The sequence below is a fragment of the Vigna unguiculata genome, chromosome 6 (genome assembly GCF_037176805.1).
Source record: "Vigna unguiculata cultivar grain cowpea cultivar isolate G323 ecotype 2 chromosome 6, ASM3717680v1, whole genome shotgun sequence".
In the NCBI taxonomy this organism is placed as follows: Eukaryota; Viridiplantae; Streptophyta; class Magnoliopsida; order Fabales; family Fabaceae; genus Vigna; species Vigna unguiculata.
This window is the reverse complement of record NC_140797.1, coordinates 40,381,854-40,402,278: the sequence shown is the minus strand read 5'-3', so window position 1 is coordinate 40,402,278 and position 20,425 is coordinate 40,381,854. Positions and strand designations below refer to the sequence as shown.

General features: G+C 35.3%; 2 protein-coding genes across 4 annotated transcripts; both read left to right on the top strand.

Moving 5' to 3' along the window:
* The first annotated feature begins 10,556 nt into the window (after positions 1–10,556).
* LOC114188810 (Eukaryotic aspartyl protease family protein) lies at positions 10,557–12,283 on the top strand. Its single transcript, XM_028077454.2, has one exon. The coding sequence runs from the start codon at positions 10,587–10,589 to the stop codon at positions 12,009–12,011; it is 1,425 nt and encodes a 474-aa protein (XP_027933255.1). The 5' UTR covers positions 10,557–10,586; the 3' UTR covers positions 12,012–12,283.
* Positions 12,284–15,902: 3,619 nt separating this feature from the next.
* On the top strand, positions 15,903–18,615 carry LOC114188078 (ENTH/VHS protein). Of its 3 annotated transcripts, none has more exons than XM_028076588.2 (2): positions 15,903–16,251; positions 16,636–18,615. In XM_028076588.2, exons 1-2 carry the CDS (start codon positions 16,057–16,059, stop codon positions 18,364–18,366), a joined length of 1,926 nt encoding a protein of 641 aa, XP_027932389.2. In that variant the 5' UTR covers positions 15,903–16,056; the 3' UTR covers positions 18,367–18,615. The 3 variants fall into 3 exon arrangements, with proteins under 3 accessions (XP_027932389.2, XP_085531359.1, XP_085531360.1); XM_085675233.1 differs by having other exon boundaries at positions 15,908–16,251; positions 16,575–18,615; XM_085675234.1 differs by having other exon boundaries at positions 15,909–16,251; positions 16,623–18,615.
* Positions 18,616–20,425: the final 1,810 nt, after the last annotated feature.

Sequence of the window (20,425 nt, the reverse complement as noted above, 5' to 3'; positions counted from 1 at the left end):
ATTCTTTTGAGGCCTTTTTTATCTTAAACATAATTTTATAATTAATTTAATATTGATATATTAGTAAAAAAATATATTTTGAGGCTTTCTTTTCTTTAAAAAAATTATAAATAAAAAATTAATAATGATATATTATTAATAAAATTTGATTTAAGTCTTCTTTTGTTAGAGGCCTAAAGCGACTGATTTTATCCTTGAGACGATCCTGGTTGATGAAACGGTCAATAATTCTAAATTTTTAAATCATTATTAAAAAAAATTAATACAACATGTCATCATATTTTTAACACCAATAATAATTCATATTTAAATTTTTCATAAAAAATAAAATTTATTATTTATTTATTATTATTATTATTATTAATTTTTTTATTAAAACAATTTTTAAATCAAAATATTTAACTCATCAAAATATCACTTCATATTACTTTTTTTAATATAAAGAAAAATTTTATAATCTTAATTTTTTCTATTAAAATTTTAGTTTTTATCAATACTTGAGACTGAGACGTTAAAATATGAGTAGTGGACAACAGTACCACTCTCCTCCTCTTCTATTTATAATGAAGCAAGCAAGTACATATGAAAAGACTACTCTAAGATACTAGGCATGATTACATGCAATAGTAGATACGGCAGTAGGTAGTTTCCCACACTCAACACCCTACACATAGGGTTAATGATACAATAGGTAATAATTCTAACACTCCCCCTCAAGCTGGAGCGTACAAATTGTATGAACCAAGCTTGGAACAAATGAACTCAATCCGAGGTCCCCTTAATGACTTGGTCAACACATCTGCAAGTTGGTCATTTGACCCAACGAACTCAGTACAAATTTCCTTGGTCATCAATTTTTCTCGAACAAAGTGGCAGTCAATTTCTATGTGTTTAGTTCTCTCATGAAACACTGGATTTGATGCAATGTGGAGAGCAGCCTGGTTGTCACAATACATCTTCATGGTCTGAATTTCACAGAAGTTAAGCTCTCGAAGAAATTGCTTTACCCATATGAGTTCACACGTGAGAGACGCCATTGCCCGATATTCAGCTTCAGCGGTGGATCGAGCCACTACATTTTGCTTCTTACTTTTCCAAGAGATAACATTTCCTCCAAGGAGGACACAATATCCCGTAGTAGAGCGTCTGTCAATAGGAGAGCCTGCCCAATCAGCATCACAGTACCCAGAGATTTGAACATTTCCTTTATCTTCATATAGCAAACCTTGTCCTGGAGCCTTCTTGAGGTACCTTAAAATATGGATGATGGCATTCCAATGTCCAAGACATGGAGTCTGCATAAACTGGCTAACAATTCCAACTGCGAAAGATAGATCAAGCCTCGTAATAGTGAGATAAATTAACTTTCCAACGAGCCTCCTATATCTCTCTGGATCGGAGAATAATTCGCCTTCTTCTGTTGTTAACTTCTGATTTGGGTCCATAGGACTCTCTACTGGTCTGCAGTCAATCATACATGTTTCTTGTAATATATCAAGAGCATATTTCCTTTGAGAGATTACAACTCCATCTTTTGACTGAGCTACTTCAATGCCCAAGAAGTATTTGAGGCTTCCGAGATCCTTGGTTTGAAAATGTTTACACAAGTGCTCCTTCAGTTGAGATATTCCAGTAGTATCATTTCCTGTAATAACAATATCATCAACATATACTATTAGGTAGACACATTTCCCAGGAGAGGTATGTTTGTAAAAGACTGAGTGATCTGCCTCACTGCGTCTTAACCCAAATTTCTGAACAATGGAGCTGAATTTTCCAAACCAAGCTCGTGGTGATTGTTTGAGGCCATATAAAGATCGATGCAATTTGCATACCATACCAGACTCCCCTTGAGCAACAAACCCAGGAGGTTGCTCCATGTAAACTTCCTCCTCAAGATCACCATGAAGGAAGGCATTTTTGATATCCAATTGATGAAGAGGCCAGTGACGAATTGCTGCCATTGCAAAGAAGAGACGAATAGTAGTCATCTTGGCCACGGGAGAGAAGGTGTCACAATAGTCAAGGCCATAAACCTGAGTGTACCCTTTTGCAACCAATTGGGCTTTGAGTCGATCAACCTGACCATCGGGGCCAACTTTAATTGCATACACCCATCGACAACCAACAGCCTTCTTACCCGAAGGGAGGGGCACGAGCTCCCAAGTATGATTGCTTTTAAGAGCCTGCATCTCTGCAATCATGGCTTGTCGCCATCCAGGATGATCAAGTGTTTCATTCACATTTTTGGGAATAACAACAGAAGACACTGAGGATAAAAGTGAACAATAGGAAGGCGATAATCGGTGATAGCTAAGAAAATTATAAATGGGATGTGGATTTCGAGAGGAACGAGTACCTTTTCTGAGAGCAATGGGCCAACCTGAATCACCTTCACCAGGAGTCGTGGGATCAAGAGACGAGGGAAAAGAATCTGAAGTAGGGGATTCACCATGTTCTTGAACAACTGGACTATTCGTCGGTGTCCTGTGTTGGAGAGAATCAATAGGTGGAGATGATGGCTCAGGAAAACTTTGGTCGAGACTTGGAGGGACAGGGACATTGGAAATATTGTACTCAACCACAGGAATAGGAAGGACCTGCTGTATGACATGGACGTCTTGAACAGATGGAGAGAAGTAAGGGGTCTGTTCAAAAAATGTAACATTGGCAGACATGTAATATTTCTTGGTTTCAGGAGAGTAACATCGATACCCTTTTTGAAGTCGTGAATAGCCCAAGAAAACACATTTGAGAGAGCGAGCGGAAAGCTTGTTTAACCCGGGAGACATGTCATGAACAAAACATACACAACCAAAAACTCTAGGAGAAGTGTGAAAGAGAGGATTGCCTGGAAACAGAATGGAGAAAGGGACCTTATGATTGAGAGAGGAAGATGGCATCCGATTAATAAGAAAACCTGCAGTTAAGATGGCATCTCCCCAGTGATGGACAAGAACGTTGGCACTAAGCAAAAGGGTACGAGCAGTTTCAACTAAGTGTCGATTTTTTCTTTCTGCTATACCATTTTGTTGTGGCGTATGAGAACAAGTAGACTGGTGCAGGATACCATGGGAACTCAAAACATTAGAAAGAGCAGACGAAAAATACTCTTTGGCATTGTCACTTCTTAAGATTTTAATTACTTGACCAAATTGATTCTTGATTTCATTCAAAAAGGATGTGAAGAGGGATAATAATTCAGAACGATCTTTCATAAGATAAACCCAAGTACATCTCGAATATTCATCAATGAAAGTAACAAAATACCTAAAGCCAAAAGATGAGACACGACTAGGTCCCCAGATATCGGAATGGATGACAGAAAAACTAGAAGTACACTTTGATTGAGATCTTTTAGGAAAGGTAGATCTAACATGTTTTCCTAGTTGACATGACTCACATTCTAAAGTCTGGAGACGACTAAGTTCAGGAAACATTTTCTTTAACTTGGACAGGTGAGGGTGACCAAGCCGATCATGTAACATTTTAGGATTGGGGGCTGCAACACATGACACACGTGGACGAGATCCAAAATGGTATAATCCGCCCGCTTCATATCCTTCTCCAATCCGTCTCCCCGAGCCACGCTCCTGTATAACAAAAGATTTGTTATCGAAGGTTACAGAGCAATTCAATGTTTTGGTTAACTGACTTAAGGAAATTAAATTGAAAGGACAATTAGGGACAAAAAGGACAGATTTTAGATTTAAGGACGGAGATAAGATGGCTTGACCGACTCCATTTGAGGATGTTTTAGAACCATTTGCGAGGGTTATAAAATGAGATTTTTCTTGGAATGAAATGGTTGAGAACAAGGAGGTATTACCAGAAATGTGATCAGAAGCACCAGAGTCAATTACCCATGAATTGTGACCTTCCATGGATTGAGAGATGCAAACAGTTGATGTACTTGGAGCTTGAGATGATTGTGCCAAGTTGTTGGATTTGAGGCGTAGGTACTCTTGATACTCGTCCTCAGTGAACTTGGAGTCAGTAGTCTCTGCCTGGGAGACATTGGCTGTTTTGGCAGGAAATCCATGTAAAGTGTAGCAGTTTTCTTGGGTATGACCCATCCTTTTACAATACGTACACTGAGGTCGCCCACGACCTCCACGTCCACCTCCTCGAGTTCCACGACCTCCTCTTCCTCGGGTGGCAACCATGACAGATGGTTCCATTACAGCAAGAGTTTCTGGAGTTTGAAGAGTTGGAACACGTATCATGCGGGAGATCAAAGTTTCCATGGAAGGAACCTCATGAGAGGTCAAAAGCTGATCTCGGATATGATTAAAGTCTGGGTGTATAGCGCGGAGGATCATTACCATATAGTACTTGTCAAGCTTTTTCTTCATTTCATCTAGAGAGTCGACTTCCAAGAACATTCGAAGTTCTTCCACAGCAGCTTGAGCGTCATTCATGAATGACATCATATCATGGTTAGTCATTTTCATAGATGCCAACTTGTTCGCCGAATCATAGAGGCGTTGAATATCATTTGCATAGATATTCTGAGTTCGCTTCCAAAACGAGTGGCAAGTTTTGAAGGCCCGTAGGGACATCAAAAGTTGTGGTTCCACCGACTGCCACAATAGAGCACATAGTTGGAAATCCGCTTGTTTCCACTGTTCAGCTTTTTCAGAAGGTACGTGGCTGCCATCTTTTTCAAGGTGTTCGTGGTGTCCTTGACCGAGAAACCACATCTCGACGGCAGCGGACCAAGATAAGTAATTTTGGCCATTTAGTTTCTCGGACGTAATGCAGGGGCTTCCGGAGAATGAAATAGCACTCCCAGTTCCTCCAGTGGCCATGATATGATCAAGAGAATAAACAAAAACAGAGAGGTGCTACTGAAACAGTGACGAAAACAGTGAAACAGTGATGATTTTCGAATTCGAAAGGGACGATTTCCACAAGAGGTGCTACTGAACTTCACCGGAACAGAGATTTGATGGTCGAAATGGGTAGAGGCGGCTCCGGCGACGGAGACGGAGGTGGCGCGACGACGAACAAGCGACGGGAAGGCGGCGCGTGGGCGGCACGCGCCTGGCTGCAGCGAACAGAGAAGACGCGCGTGGAGGCGCGTGGCGACGGCGCTGCCTGCGACACCGGCGGGGTTGGCTGTCGCGCGGAGAGGCGGTTCAGATCCGGTGGTTTCCGGACGGAACTGCGTCGATGGACGGCGGCGGACGGCGGCGGACGGCGGCGGACAGCGGCGGAGGACGCAAACAGTGGCGGACAGTGTTGAGAAGTTGTTTGACACTGTTGGGTAGTTCAGAAACGAGGTTAACCGAACTTAGACAGCCACGGACAGCGGCGGTGACTAACGGCGATCAACCGCGGACAGCGGTGACGGACCAGATGAGACAGAAACCAGAGCGGGATCGACCCGCTCTGATACCAACTTGAGACTGAGACTTTAAAATATGAGTAGTGGACAACAGTACCACTCTCCTCCTCTTCTATTTATAATGAAGCAAGCAAGTACATATGAAAAGACTACTCTAAGATACTATACATGATTACATGCAATAGTAGATACGGCAGTAGGTAGTTTCCCACACTCAACACCCTACACATAGGGTTAATGATACAATAGGTAATAATTCTAACATCAATTACATAAGTGAAATTATTAATATATTTTTATAAATTTTACTTTTCAAATACCTTAGTTTCACCCTCGGATTCTTTACAAAAAACAATATCAACTTTATCTCTAAATCCATTCTAATTCATTCATTTACTTTCTTTCAAATCCATTTTCTTAAATACATGTTACATGAGTATACGTAATTATTGATTTTATAAATTTTACTTATTAAATACCCTAGTTTCACCCTTTAATTTAAAAAAAAAAAATAACATCAACTTTATCTCTAAATCCATTCATTTACTTTCTCTCAAATCCATGTCCTTAAATACAAATTCGATGTTACATGAGTATACCAAATCATTCTTTACCTTAGTCCTTTTAATTCAATAATTTAATCTCTTTTTTTATTTAATAAAATACATAATTAATTTTTTTACTTAAAAATTACTGCATGTATTTTTTAACATTATTTTCATAAAATTATATTTTAATATTTTTAAGGATAATTTTACAAAACTGTATATTTTTATAGCTATACTAGCAATAATTAACGTGTTTTACTAATAAATAATAATTTTTATTATCATATAATATAAAACAATTATTTATATAATAAAAATTATTATTTATAGTATACATAGGGGTGAAGCTAAAGTGGATACATAAAATAAAAATAATAGAATTTTAATATATTATGAATTCGCTTCTGTATATATTATGTTTGTATGAATTAGATTTTAAAAATTTAAATGCCTATCTAGAATATTTTACAGTACTGATTTTAAAGTTAGATATTTATGAAAATAAAAAAGTTAGTTTAAAAAGGAAAAAATTATTAGTTTAAATTAAATAATTTTTGACTTTATATTTTAGTAAAAATTATATATTTATTATCATTTTTAATTCATATAAAAAACTTTGAACTTTGTCTACTGCTATAAAAAATATTATTATTCAGTAAAGAAATTGGAAAAACATTTAGTTATAACGTCCGTCGGTATCAAAATCTTTTTTATGCAGAAATATTACTTTTTTATAGATGACATTTTTCATAATCAATATTATTAAAATTATTTTATAAAAAATTAAATAACATTTCATAATTTATTTTTTAAAATAATTATTTGAATAATAAAATTTGCATCATTTATTTTAGAAAGAAAATGAAAGAATAGATGTATGTAAAAAATTGCATCATACAATTGGTGAGATTACGGATAAGAAAGTCACGAGAATCTTGGAGCATGAAACAATAATTTTAGGAAGACGGTGACATAGACTATACTATTTAGTCTTCGATTGATAGATATAATATTTTATTTTGTAGATTTATTTTGAGACGGTAGGTGAATGAATCATGGATGGCCCATGTTCTGAAATCTCCATCAAATGCAAATCAGCTTTTGGTAAGAGTTGGATAAAAATATTAAATCAAAAGAGTAAATGAGAATAGATGAAAACTATGTCGACTTTATTGTTAATAAATAAAACACCAATATATCTCTGAAAAAGCATGTGTTTATTTTTTTTTCTCTACTTATCTCTTAATAAATAAAACATAAACTGATATAATATTAATAATATTTTTAAAAAATATTCACATATATCTTAAGTATTTATTAATATAAGACAAAATGGTGTATAGTTTTACACAAATATTTGTGATAGCAGGTTAAGAATGAAATCAAGATAAGTAATAGGTAGGTCTAGTATAATACATAGCATTGGGTAAGAGTCTAATCAATACTAAACCTACATAACTAAATATGTAAAAAGATTAATTTTTAAATAACATGTTGAATGTTATTGGGATTATGTTGCGCTTAAATTGAATGAACTTTACTTAAGTTTTAATTTTCACATGCAAAAAGGTTATCATCGATCACCCACGATCAAAAGCAACATGAACAAAACCAAATCCCTCCACATCCAATCAAATGTCCTAGTCACATGCTTTTGTTTGTAATTGTTTAAGTTTCTATAAGCCTAAACTCATTTTATCCTCTAGATTAAGAAAATAATCACGAATTGCAGTGAAGTGAAAGATGGAAGATTTAGAATGCATGTGCATTGTATATTTTGAAACAGCAGAACAAGTTTATGGTTACTGTTTTAGTTTTATGTATATCTTTTTTAGAATCTTTTTAATCTTTGATGGATCTTTGATTATTGAATGTCATATTTTGTAAGGTTTTGATGCCAAACTTTTGTATCATTTTATACAAATTATTAATTTTTTTTTAAAGGATTAGAACATCCCATAAATACTCTTCTTTAATTTATTCATTCTTTATTGATAAAAGAAAATACATATGAGTTTCACTTATATCTATTTTTGGTCAAAACAGTAAACATTAGGTTTCTATATTAATAACATAATCTATATTGGCATAAAGGTAGCAAGATACTTTTTTTAATATAATAGACAAATATGCTTCTAGATTATAAATCACAATCCATGTGACATAATTAGAATAGTTGGTGGAATTTTGGACATTTAATCACCAATACATCAATAGGTCAACCCTATAAACATTGGAGCATGATTTTCATTTTTGTTGTGGTCCACAGCTTATAATTTAGTTTCCAACAATACATATTTGTTGATGACAACTTTACAAATTTATTCAAATCCTAAATATTATCAAACAAACGATCATGCAAAACTTGTAAGAATAATTATGCTTCCAATTTCTGCATAAATTAAATACATTAATTACACTCAATTTCTTTACAACCCGATCTCTGACTCCTTCAATTAAATATTCATCTTTACTTGTAAAGTAAGTTATATGTTGCATCACGTATTAAATTCATTATTGACGTGTGTGTGCAAAGTAAATGGTTTGATTTGTGAAATGAGTATTTCAAGTTTAGATTTAGTTTGTGGGATAAAAAACATTTAACATTAATCATATTTTCAACCAATTAAACGTAAATGTTCTTATTAAAATATATATATATATATATATAGGATTTTGTTATTGGAATAGTATTCAGATCTCATTTCTATGATTTTATGAGTATCAAAATATAGACATTGACCATAGTAAATATCTTAACACTGAAATTTAAAACATGAAAGTTTGTAAAATATTATCCTCTCTGAGATTAGTCCTTAAGTTCAAAATACAGTCAACTACAATATTAAAATGGCTTTTTACCTAGATTTCATTTATTGATGATGACACCTCAGTTCTATTTTAACATTGATTTCATAAAAAATTGGTGGAACAAAAAAAATCAATTCAAACAAAATTCACATTGAATTTTAAGTTTTAATATGCATCATCCATTTCAATTAAAGCAGTGAAAAATTACCACTAAAAGCATCAACGTAATCGTTCCATTTTAAGGAAAATTTCCTATTATGATTATTTGTCATGTAAGCTAAGGTTAATATTTTACCCTTCAAAATCTCATCAGATTTTGTGTTGCTTTAGTCGAGTTTTTCTTATAAACAACAAGAAATGATGCATATATGACTTGATATAAAAATACAACCATATAACAAAGAGATGATATAAAAAGGATAGTTGTGGATGATTGTTATTTTTTATTTATTTAGTACATAAATAAATATTAGATAATCATCACAAACCAAAAAATAAGAATTTGTTTGGAATGATATTTGTTCAGCAAACTACGTTATGGCAATGAGATTCATTCTGAAACTGCACCATCACATGAATTGCCTTGATATTTAATTTCAAATAGATGAGTATTTATATATGTTCTTCTTTGGGACCATAACTTGATTTTCTTCACATAGATATGTTGAGATCAACCTAAGCATTGAATATTTAAATTGTTAAGCTCTTAATATAGCCTAATAATGCTGACTTTTGCTTCAGTTTGTTTGGTATAGCTTCAATGCCACAAAGTTTGTTTGGTATGGCTTCAATGCAACAAATATCTCAACAACGAGAATACAAACATATACAAAAATACCGAAAGAACTCTATTCCATAACATATACAAACGTTCATAAACATGTGTGCGTATGGGAAGAGGTTAAAAATATCTATCTCATAAAAATTGTCTATTACTTAAAGTTAACAATGTAAAATATTGAATAAAATAAATTCAATGTTTTACCTTATAAAAACATGATATTTTGAAATCCTAAAAGTTATCTGTAGGTCTTGTAACTCTTGATTTGAGTATTTAATAATAATAAAAAACAATATATAATATATTTGTAATTAAATGTTATAAAAAATATTAAAACAACAACAAGAGTTAAAGCACAAGGGTCAAATTATCGGGACCCTACATTATCCAACAAATATTTTTCAAGAGTTATGTATAACTCTTGATAAAAAGGCCATTTATTTTTATCCAAAAAAGTGTAAGGAATGAATGCATCTCTTTATTTAATAAGAAAAAATGGCACATTAATTATTTAATTATTAGTCATGTTTGAATTTCCCGTATTTAACTGAATTTAATCCAACTCCCAGATGTCATATTTGGTGGTAACCAATACTAGAAAGTGGCAAGAAAAGCCTGTGAATTAAAGTAACCTTGAGAAACGAGTGTGAAAGAAACCTGATTTATGAAGGGTAGTAGTAAGCAATGTATCAGTGCATGTTTGGTTTACTTTGAAAACTCAGGTGATCAATTCTTAAAACTAATTCATTCCTATAAATTCTTTAAAACACCCAAAATTAATTAAAAATGATAAATTTATATGAAAATAAAAATAATTTTTTTCAGTTTCTCTGTTAACCAAAATTAATGTTCTCCCAAAAGTAGAATCCATTTCTCCATAACTATTTCAAAGAGACCCATAATAGATTTGCATAGAAATGATTCAGATGTTGTGTTGCCTACCCTACCCCACCCAACTCAACCATCCTCATAATTAACTGCGTCACTATTTACAGTTTCTAACAGTAACAACAATGGTCACAGAAGCCACCGCTTCTTCATTATTTATTTATTCTCTTCCACAAACTCTGTGCTCTCCCACTCGCAAACTGCAACCATGGAAGGGAAGAAGAAAACCACAAATGGCCTTCTCTTCCTGTCTCTCGCGCTCGCCCTCTCTCTCTCAGCCACCGCCACCCTCCCATCCCAACTCCAAACCCAAACCTTAACTCTCCACTCCCTCCCCCACCCACCCACCCTCTCATGGCCCGAAGCCGAAGCTCTTGCAGAACCCGACCCGGAAGATGCTCTCTCCCTTAACCTCCACCACATAGATGCACTCTCCTCCGACAAAACCCCGGAGCAGCTCTTCCACCTCAGGCTCAAACGCGACGCCAAAAGAGTCGAATCCCTACTCACTCTCGCAGCCCTCAACAGCAGCCACGCGCGCAGATCCGGCTCCGGTTTCAGCAGCTCCATCATATCGGGTCTAGCACAAGGAAGCGGTGAGTACTTCACCCGCATAGGCGTGGGTACTCCCGCTAGGTACGTCTACATGGTCTTGGACACCGGAAGCGACGTCGTTTGGCTCCAATGCGCCCCCTGCCGCAAATGCTATTCCCAAACCGACCCCGTTTTCGACCCCAGCAAATCCCGAACTTACGCCGGAATCCCCTGTGGAGCCCCTCTCTGCCGCAGGTTAGACTCTCCCGGCTGTAACAAGAACAAGGTTTGCCAGTACCAGGTTTCCTACGGCGACGGTTCCTTCACATTCGGCGATTTCTCCACCGAGACACTGACGTTTCGAAGGACAAGAGTCACGCGCGTCGCGCTCGGCTGTGGCCACGACAACGAAGGACTCTTCATAGGCGCTGCTGGTTTATTGGGGCTGGGCCGGGGCAGGTTATCTTTTCCTGTCCAGACCGGACGCCGGTTCAACCAGAAGTTCTCTTACTGCCTCGTAGACCGTTCAGCCTCGGCCAAACCATCCTCTGTTGTCTTTGGAGATTCCGCTGTTTCCCGAACCGCGCGGTTCACTCCCCTCCTCAAGAACCCCAAGCTCGATACCTTCTACTACGTGGAGCTCCTTGGAATCAGTGTTGGTGGCGCGCCGGTGCGCGGCCTATCCGCCTCGCTGTTCCGCCTAGACGCCGCCGGGAACGGCGGAGTCATCATCGACTCGGGCACGTCCGTCACCCGCTTGACCCGACCCGCTTACATTGCACTCCGGGACGCGTTCCGCATCGGAGCCTCGCGCCTGAAGCGAGCGCCGGAGTTCTCACTCTTCGACACGTGTTTCGATCTGTCTGGGCTCACGGAGGTGAAAGTGCCGACGGTGGTCCTGCATTTCCGCGGTGCTGACGTGTCACTACCGGCGACGAATTACTTGATTCCAGTGGATAGTAGCGGGAGCTTCTGCTTCGCTTTTGCGGGAACCATGAGCGGTTTGTCCATAATTGGTAACATACAGCAACAAGGATTCCGGGTATCATACGACCTGGCGGGTTCTCGGGTCGGGTTTGCCCCGAGGGGTTGCGTTTGAGTCGTGGGAACTGGAAACAACCAATTCCCCGTGTTTCCTAATTATTAATATGAATTAATGTTCGCATCGTTTTTTATAATTTATATAAGATTAAAAAAAAAGTTAGATTAGAAAATGAAGGCGAGATCTCAATCTAGATCTGGAAGAGGAACTAAGATTGAAGAAAATGAGAATGTTTCTGTTCTGGTTTCCTTTTACCCTTACGTTGTCGCTTATTGTATTTTTAATTTCCCAATTAAATACAACAACTACTTCAATTTGGCAGAGTTTAATCTTTCATTTGCTGCTGCCAGTGTACGTACTACTGGTGATACTCCTGTCTTTTGTTGTGGTGAAAACTCCACCTAGCAATGTAAATGCTATAAGATATTTTGCCATTTCACCGATCCTGGATCATAAACACTTCCACCTGTGCTGCGTTCATTGCGACTAAATTTATCTCTTTCTGTTTCCGTGATAGATGAAGCGCCTGTTGCGGATCTAACTTCGATTCATTGAACCCTTTTACAATTATTCTTGAATTGAAAATTCATCTCTTCTATTCTATTCATAAAACTATCATCTCAATAATTGATACATCAGACCACATCCACAAAATTGATCGATATAGAATCTCCCAAATGAATCAAATGATGTCTACACTACATAAAGAAATCGTGGAAAGACAGACACGTACGGAAGGACTGTCATCTTCTTATTGTGAGGTTCCGTACGATGGTGACATGTTTGTCTGTTATTAGCAAGATTTATTAATCAATTATTTGTATTATATTAAGAGAGAAAAAAAAGTTACATAATAAATAATATGTTAGTTTTATGATAAATTTATCTGTTTTATGGGAAAATTTAGTACAAGGAAAAACGAATTCCTCTAAAGTATGTATATTGTAAATTTGGAATGTTTTCTGCAGGTGCTGTAGCAGCCAAGCTAATTACGTACGAGTCTGGTTTAGAGGCTAACACGTGGAACGTGTTGAGTGTGTTATGAAAAGTGGTAAAGAGGTGTTATGATCCGTGAGGTGATTGATTAATGGGTGAAGAAGCACATGGTAGCATGGCCATGTTGCACATGCCAGAGCAACAGAGTAGGTCAACAATATGCACCGCTAACATGAACCAGGTCATGCTAAAAAATGAAGAGGTAGGAGAGAAAACAGAAATAGGAGAATTATGTGAAATGTTAGGAGGTGGGTACTGTAACTTTTGGAAACAGAAAAGCAATTGCTTCTTTTCCAAATTCATGGATGGATGGAGTCTAGCTGTTAAAGAGGGACTCAAAAGTGGAGATGGCACTAACACGCACCACTTTGCTTTTGAAAATCACAATGATGCGTGTGCAAGCTCAACCAACCTAACTCTGCCTCCACCAATTCCACTACCCTATCTACCACTTTAGATCTACTTTCTCAGTAAAAACTTTCTCTTCTTTTCCTTTCTATCATATTCTTATCGATATTCCTAAAAGAAAATCCTTTAAGTTTTTCTTAATTTAATTTTACAAGATTCACTTATAAGATAAATATACACTTATTTGTATATTATAAATTAAATTTATCTCAAATCGATCTAAAACTTTCAACGTACTTTTATCATATCAAAACATCAAAATTTTGTGCATAAAACTAAATGTTAACAATCCGATATCATATAGACCAAGAAACTCAATAAATAATACATTTTGTTAGGATAAATTCAAATACATAATTCCAGTACTATGTTAAAAAATTAACTTTACATATAACTAGTGTGTAAACATTTTTAAATATGCGTGTTATGAAATTAATATATAAAATAAAATAATATTTATTAAAAATTTAAAATAAAATAAAATATATCAGACAAGATGAGAGAATAATTGTTAATAAATAGAAAAAAATAGAAGAAGTATAGATAGACGGTTTTATAAAAAATTTGTACAAATAATGAGAAATTTTCAAAAATTTAATAAATAATTATAGAATAAAATTAGAATTTTGAAATGTGCACACGAAAAAGAAAATCTCTTTATATATTGTTATAGATTTATGTGAAATTTTGAACACAAATTTTGGAGACAAACTTGAATTTAATAAGAAGTCACATTACAATTTAATCATTTAAAACAATAATGGAATTTGATTTATTTTTCTATTATTATTAAATGCTTTTCTATAATTTATTCAGTTTCACGTTTATTATAAATTTAAATATTTCTAGTCGAATTGTTATTATTTTTCCATTTAATACTTAAAACTTAGATATTTCATTTTAATTTCTATTATTAAAATTGAAGAGGAAATCACAACTTATTAATTTTACAAATTCCTTCCAATTTTGTAATAACACAAATAAAAATCAATTTTATGTTCGTGCTTAACTATTACATTTGTAAGCATGTTCTAATATGTTTGCTTTATTAAAGGAGTGATGAGTGTTGAACCTTGATAATTAGACAACAAGCAACAAGAGAAAACTAGTACCTTTAAAAATAAACCTTTACTAATAGCAGCAAAAGCTATATTTAGTTGTTATCAAACTTTCATTTAATTTATCACTTTTATAAAGTTATGATTAATTTATTGTTTGAATATTCAATTTATGTATGTCCTTATTATGACTTCAACTATACTGCATCAACATATTTACTGTAGGGAAAATATTATTAACTTTGAGGTTGATTTATATCTCATGATTTTATATCTAAAAAGATTAATTAGTTAAATAATTGATTGATTACAACAAATATTAATATATTTTATTTTTAATATAATAAAAAATTACAATGTAACAACTTTAATTATTAACTATGTTTGTTTTATTTGAATTCAGTTAATCATTAATTTAATTGATGTGTCAGTACTTAATAGTAATTACTTGTGTTTATTAAAGAAATTATTAATGTTAATATGTTATTAATTTGAAAGAACTATTAAAATTTTTAACCTTATAAGAAAAAAAGAAAAATAGTTGAGAGGTAAAAGACTTATTTTAAAGTTAACTAGACATTAATATCAAATCTCCTTATGTAAAAGACTACTGGACCAAAAGTTACAAAATTTTTAAAAATGTCACATAATACGTGTCATCAACTTAAAATAAAATAAAATAAAAATTATATCTCCAAAATATGAGTAGATAATTACTAATACTAACAAAAATAAAAATTAGTGTAACATGTATGTTAAAAGAACTACTTTTCGAATTGCAATAAATTAATTTACGGGAGAAACTCATATAAACTAAATTAAAAAAGGCTTAAATACCTTTTTCGTTATTATTTTTTAGTGTTTGTTGTGGATGATCCTTATTTTGATAGAATGTTTAAAATGGTCATCATTCTACCGAAAGTTTAAAATGATTCCCATTTTTACAATTCGTGTTTTATTTGGTCATTTTCTGTGACACCATTTAAATCAGTAACGGATCACCATCACAACCAACACTACGAAAATGAGAACGAACAAGTTATCTAAGCCAATTAAAAATAAGAGAAAGTTTTTTCTATCTATACAAATGTAGTGTAACGTTAATTATAACGTTTATCCATTAATTTCCTTTTAAATTTGTTTATTTATTTGCTTTTTAATTAAAGACAACAAATTATTAAATTCATTGTAATTTATAGTAACTAAAGTGAATAAACCAATATACATTATTATTAAAAAATCAATTAAATTATTAAATTAGTTAGTTATATAGCATAATTTTATTGGTTAGCATAACAGTTAGTTAATATTACTTAAAATTTTTGTTTTGAAGTAAGTATATTATATGTAAATCCAAATTTAATCAATACTACTTTAACAAACTATAATTCGTGTTTCACTTGTTCAGTGATGATCTGTTAAATTCAATTTAAGAATCAATAATATTCATTGTGCAACCTATATTATATGAACACTTCTGAAACGACAATCCGTTTCATCAAACAGAACCTTCGAGGCCTCGACGACGTAGCGCGCAAGCCAATATGGGAGAAGGTGGAAGATCGCGACATATATAAATTAGGGTTTTTTCAAATTCAGATATATACGGAACGGAACACTGAGTTTGAGATTGGGAATCGATGGGGACGGAGGAAGGAGGGCACGGAAACGGAACGAAGGTGATACCTTTGATTGAGAAGGCCACCAACTCCACCGCGCCGGAGGTCGATCCCCGTCTCCTCAAGGCCATTAAAACTGTGGTTCGATATTCCGATTCGGAGCTCCGCGTCGCTACCCTTACCCTCATGGATCTCATGAAGCGCGACCATGCTCAGGTACTATTCCCTTTGGACCTATATTTATTGGGGTTTCGCTTTCCTTTCTCCCGGTTTGCAATTAGGGTTAATTGACCATGCATCGATAAATTTCAATTTGAATTAAAAGCTTGTTCAAATGATAATTGGTCAACAAGAAAGGGCTAAGTTGATACAAATTCATACATGTGCTAAACAACAAAAATGACAATTCCTAAAATTGACTATTATGTTCTTCCTACTAGGTTTGATGCTTTAAGGTTATAAGGCCATGAAATCCCATTCATTTTATTGCTCTGCTGAGAAACCCCACTCATTAGCTCAACCCTTGTTTTAACTTTCAGATTCCAACTTTCATCTACAGCAAAAATTCCTCTGATTGACTTTGACAGACATGTGTTGCAGGTCCGGTACCTTGCGCTTCTAATAATCGATGAACTATTCATGCGTTCAAAGCTTTTTAGGACCCTTGTTGTTGAGAACATGGATCAGTTGCTGAGTTTGAGTGTTGGATTCAGGCGAAACGTGCCTCTTCCTGCTCCACCTGCTGTTGCGACTGTTTTACGTTCGAAAGCCATTGAATTTTTGGAGAAGTGGAATGTGTCGTTTGGGGTTCATTACAGACAGCTTAGATTGGGTTATGATTATCTGAAGAATACACTTAGACTCCAATTTCCTAACATACAAGCTAACGTGGAGCGGGTTCAACAGGAGAGAAGGGAAAGGGAGAGGAGGTCAAAGGAGATTTTACTGAGCAAGTATGAATCTTTGAAAGAGAATTCATCTTCAATAAAGGCAGCGATTTTATCTACGATGGATGAGATTGATGAGTGTTTGGACATTTTGCATGCGAAACGAGAGGAGTGTGTGTCAGATGATGTATTGGACAGCGACGAACACGGTGACTTTCATTCTTTGGAGCTGCAGCAGCTTCGTCTTGAAGCATTAAAAGAAGGGGAGAAGGTTTATGAGAACAGTGATAATACAGTGGTTTTTGATACATTGAGGGAACTATACAAACTTCTGGTGGCAAAGCACTTGATTACAATCCAAGAGTGGATTTCTGTTTTAGTAAGAGTTGAAGTAGCCGACAATAGATTCAGAGATTCCATTTTGAAAGAGTTCATTGATATCCGAAATCGTCTAAAATCGGTTAAAAGTAAATGTGAAGAGGCTGGTTGTTTGCTCGTAAACTCATCAAAACATGATGAGGAAGATTTTTGGGAGGAGGATAACGTTGTTTCTATGAAAACCTCATCTAGCATACCCAATAATAAAAATAAACATGTTGGTGCTCTTAAAATGAATAATGCTAATCTTGGTTTGCACAGTAACGGGTCTAATGGCTCTGAAACGGATAGCCTGCGTCATCAGGTACATGAAGTTGAGTCAGACCCTGAGAGGAGTAAACTTATAGCTGAAGCTCCTGTGGTACGATGGAGTTCTTACTTGGATAATTGGGGTTCAAACAGGGTTTTTATGGCTAACCAGCGGGGTTTGGAGCTTGATAGTCACTGGGGTAGGGTGGATGCTGATGCAGTTATTCCAGCAGATAAAATTGCCGAATTGAATGTTCACGCAATGCCTTATGAAGAGAAGAAAACTGAAATCCAACCATGCCTGGCTCCTTTGAAGAAAGGAGGATTGTGCCAGAGAAGAGATATGAAACTTTGTCCATTTCATGGACCTATCATTCCTCGAGATGACAACGGGACGCCACTCAGTCAGATCTCTTTAGAAGGCGTGAATGTGGATTTAAGGACTGATCTAGTAGAGCAGTTAGCCAAACAAGCAGTGAAAAATATTCGTGAGAGAGATCAAGAGGGGGCAAAGAAGAGAGAAATTGATAAACAGTCGCTTAAACGTGCAAAACTAGCAAAAATTCGGGAACACAATGAAGCTGTTTTACGGGATGCTGCTTTGGCTTCTACTTCAAGATCAGCCACGCTTGGAGAAGATGGGGAGTTAACTAATGAAGATAAACAAAGTCTTGCGTCCATGCTGCGAAAGAAAGTAACATCAAAAGATAGAATAGCTGAGAAACTTTTAAGTTCGCGTGCAAGGGTTACTTCAGATAGGCAGCATATGTCAAGTGAGGATGCCAAATATAGAGAAGCGTTCCCAAATCAATGGTAAACTGGTTAGAATCTTTGTTAAGCTTGTCTGATTACTCTGAAGTCCGAACCATACTTCAGATTTTGGGTAAAACCATGCCTGTTAGTCATGGGGCTGGTTAGTAAGTAAAATAAAACAAAACAAACTACATCTATTCTTGTAGACAGACTTGTAAGGACCAGCTTGGCTGTAAGGGATAAATGTAAGCAGTTGCTTGGTCAGTTCCCGTGTTTCAAATTTTTAAATTTATTTTGCTCATTTTCTGTAAAATGTTTGCATAACGGTAGATGCCAGAGGATTACTACATGTTCGGCAATCACGCTACACTAAATTTCTCTTGTATTTATTAGCACCATCACTGCTTTGTAACAAGTCTTCAGTCCATTAAATATTACTATTATTGTACTAAATTTCAAAATCACATAGATGCACATTGACTGTGGATTTCTATCGGTGAGCAAATTAAATTGTGGGGTTGAAACACCAGTTGGAACCCGGAAGAAATCTTGGAATGCCTTGTGTGATGTTTTAGCTACCAGAAAGGTGTCATAAATGGTTCCCATTACCATTAAAGAAGAGCAGTTGACCTGTCGGATAAGTGGTCTGAGTTGTCGCTGCCGGTGGTGGACCTTCATGGCTACTAAAGCGAAGTATTTATTCCCTCAACGAGAAAATATTTTTGAGAAAAGTACAATCCCGCATGATGTGGAAAATTTTCAGCTTACTCAAACGCCTTGAAGTATCCTCAGGTGTTGCTTTCATCAGTAAGAGGGTTTTTATTTTTTATTTCATGATTTCAAAATAAAGGGAGCACGAAGGTGGAGAAGAGTCACTGCCTCACTGGGAACTAGAAAAAGAATATTCCTCTTGCCCCATTTTTTGGCACCAAACCTGAACTTTTGCTGTCAACTGTTCTCTGTATGGTTATCACTTGTGGCTCGCGAGGGAAACTTTTGTCAGTACACTACACAACCACTTGGGCAAAAATGTGACAAAAAATGTAATACTTTTTATAATATATCTTTAGGCACGGTGAATGTTGCGTTGAAGCAGGAACAGATGCTAATATTTTATTGCAAACCTTCACAGGTTGAGATGATGAGCGCACGACGGGAATCAGCTCAGAAAAGTCAGGGAACTACTACCGATACGTTTGAGCAACTAAGTATTTTCATGCAATCCTAATACTATAATAGTGCACTGATTCTCACACCATGATTCTTGTTCTGCTTTGATGCACAGTGGAGGAGCTTACGGGTAAACAAAGGGAAAAAAGTTACTTCAGATTGTTTGTTCTCTCTGTGACATTATTCGCTCTAATCTTTCATTGGAAAGCGTTTTCTTCTTACCATCATATTTAACCCAACAAACCCCATTATTAGGCATGACTTTCCTAAAGTCGAGTTGATATTATGACTTTCTTCTGTCGTCTTCATGATAGTAATATTTAATAACCCCCACTGAAGGAAAAGATCTAGCACAGTGTTACTCATTAATTTTAATAACATGCGTTGTAGGATGAGATCAGTAACAAAGTAAAAAGTATGATATGTTATGTTTTTAATTTATACATATTTTGTAAATGTTAAACTTATTTCTAAATAAGTTATTTAAATTTCGTTCCTTAGTTTTCACTTACCATACGAAACACTCCTTAACAGTAAAAGTCAAGGAAAAACAAAAGATGGAAAGATTTACAAAGAAGACAGGATATGCACGATAGAAAGTATAAGAGAAGAAGAGTGAGGTAATTATGTCGACGGTTACTGAAAATGAAAGGGAAAAATATGTCATGATCAGAAGTACCTACTAATAATTAAATTATCATCTTATGAACAAGTGTAACTGTGCGAGCCAAGAAATATAGAAATAAGTAAACATTTTTCCCGCAAGTGGCCAAAAATATTGTTGAAAATTGTTGAAAGAAGATCCACAAGGTATACGTGTTTTAAGAGTGTCCTCAAATTACGCAATGGTATGACTAAAGACAATTAAGTCGAGAAAGCAATAGTATAAAAAAGAAGCAACAGTTTGAAGAGGCAACTAAGAAACTAAATATTTTAGAGACTCTGCGGACAAG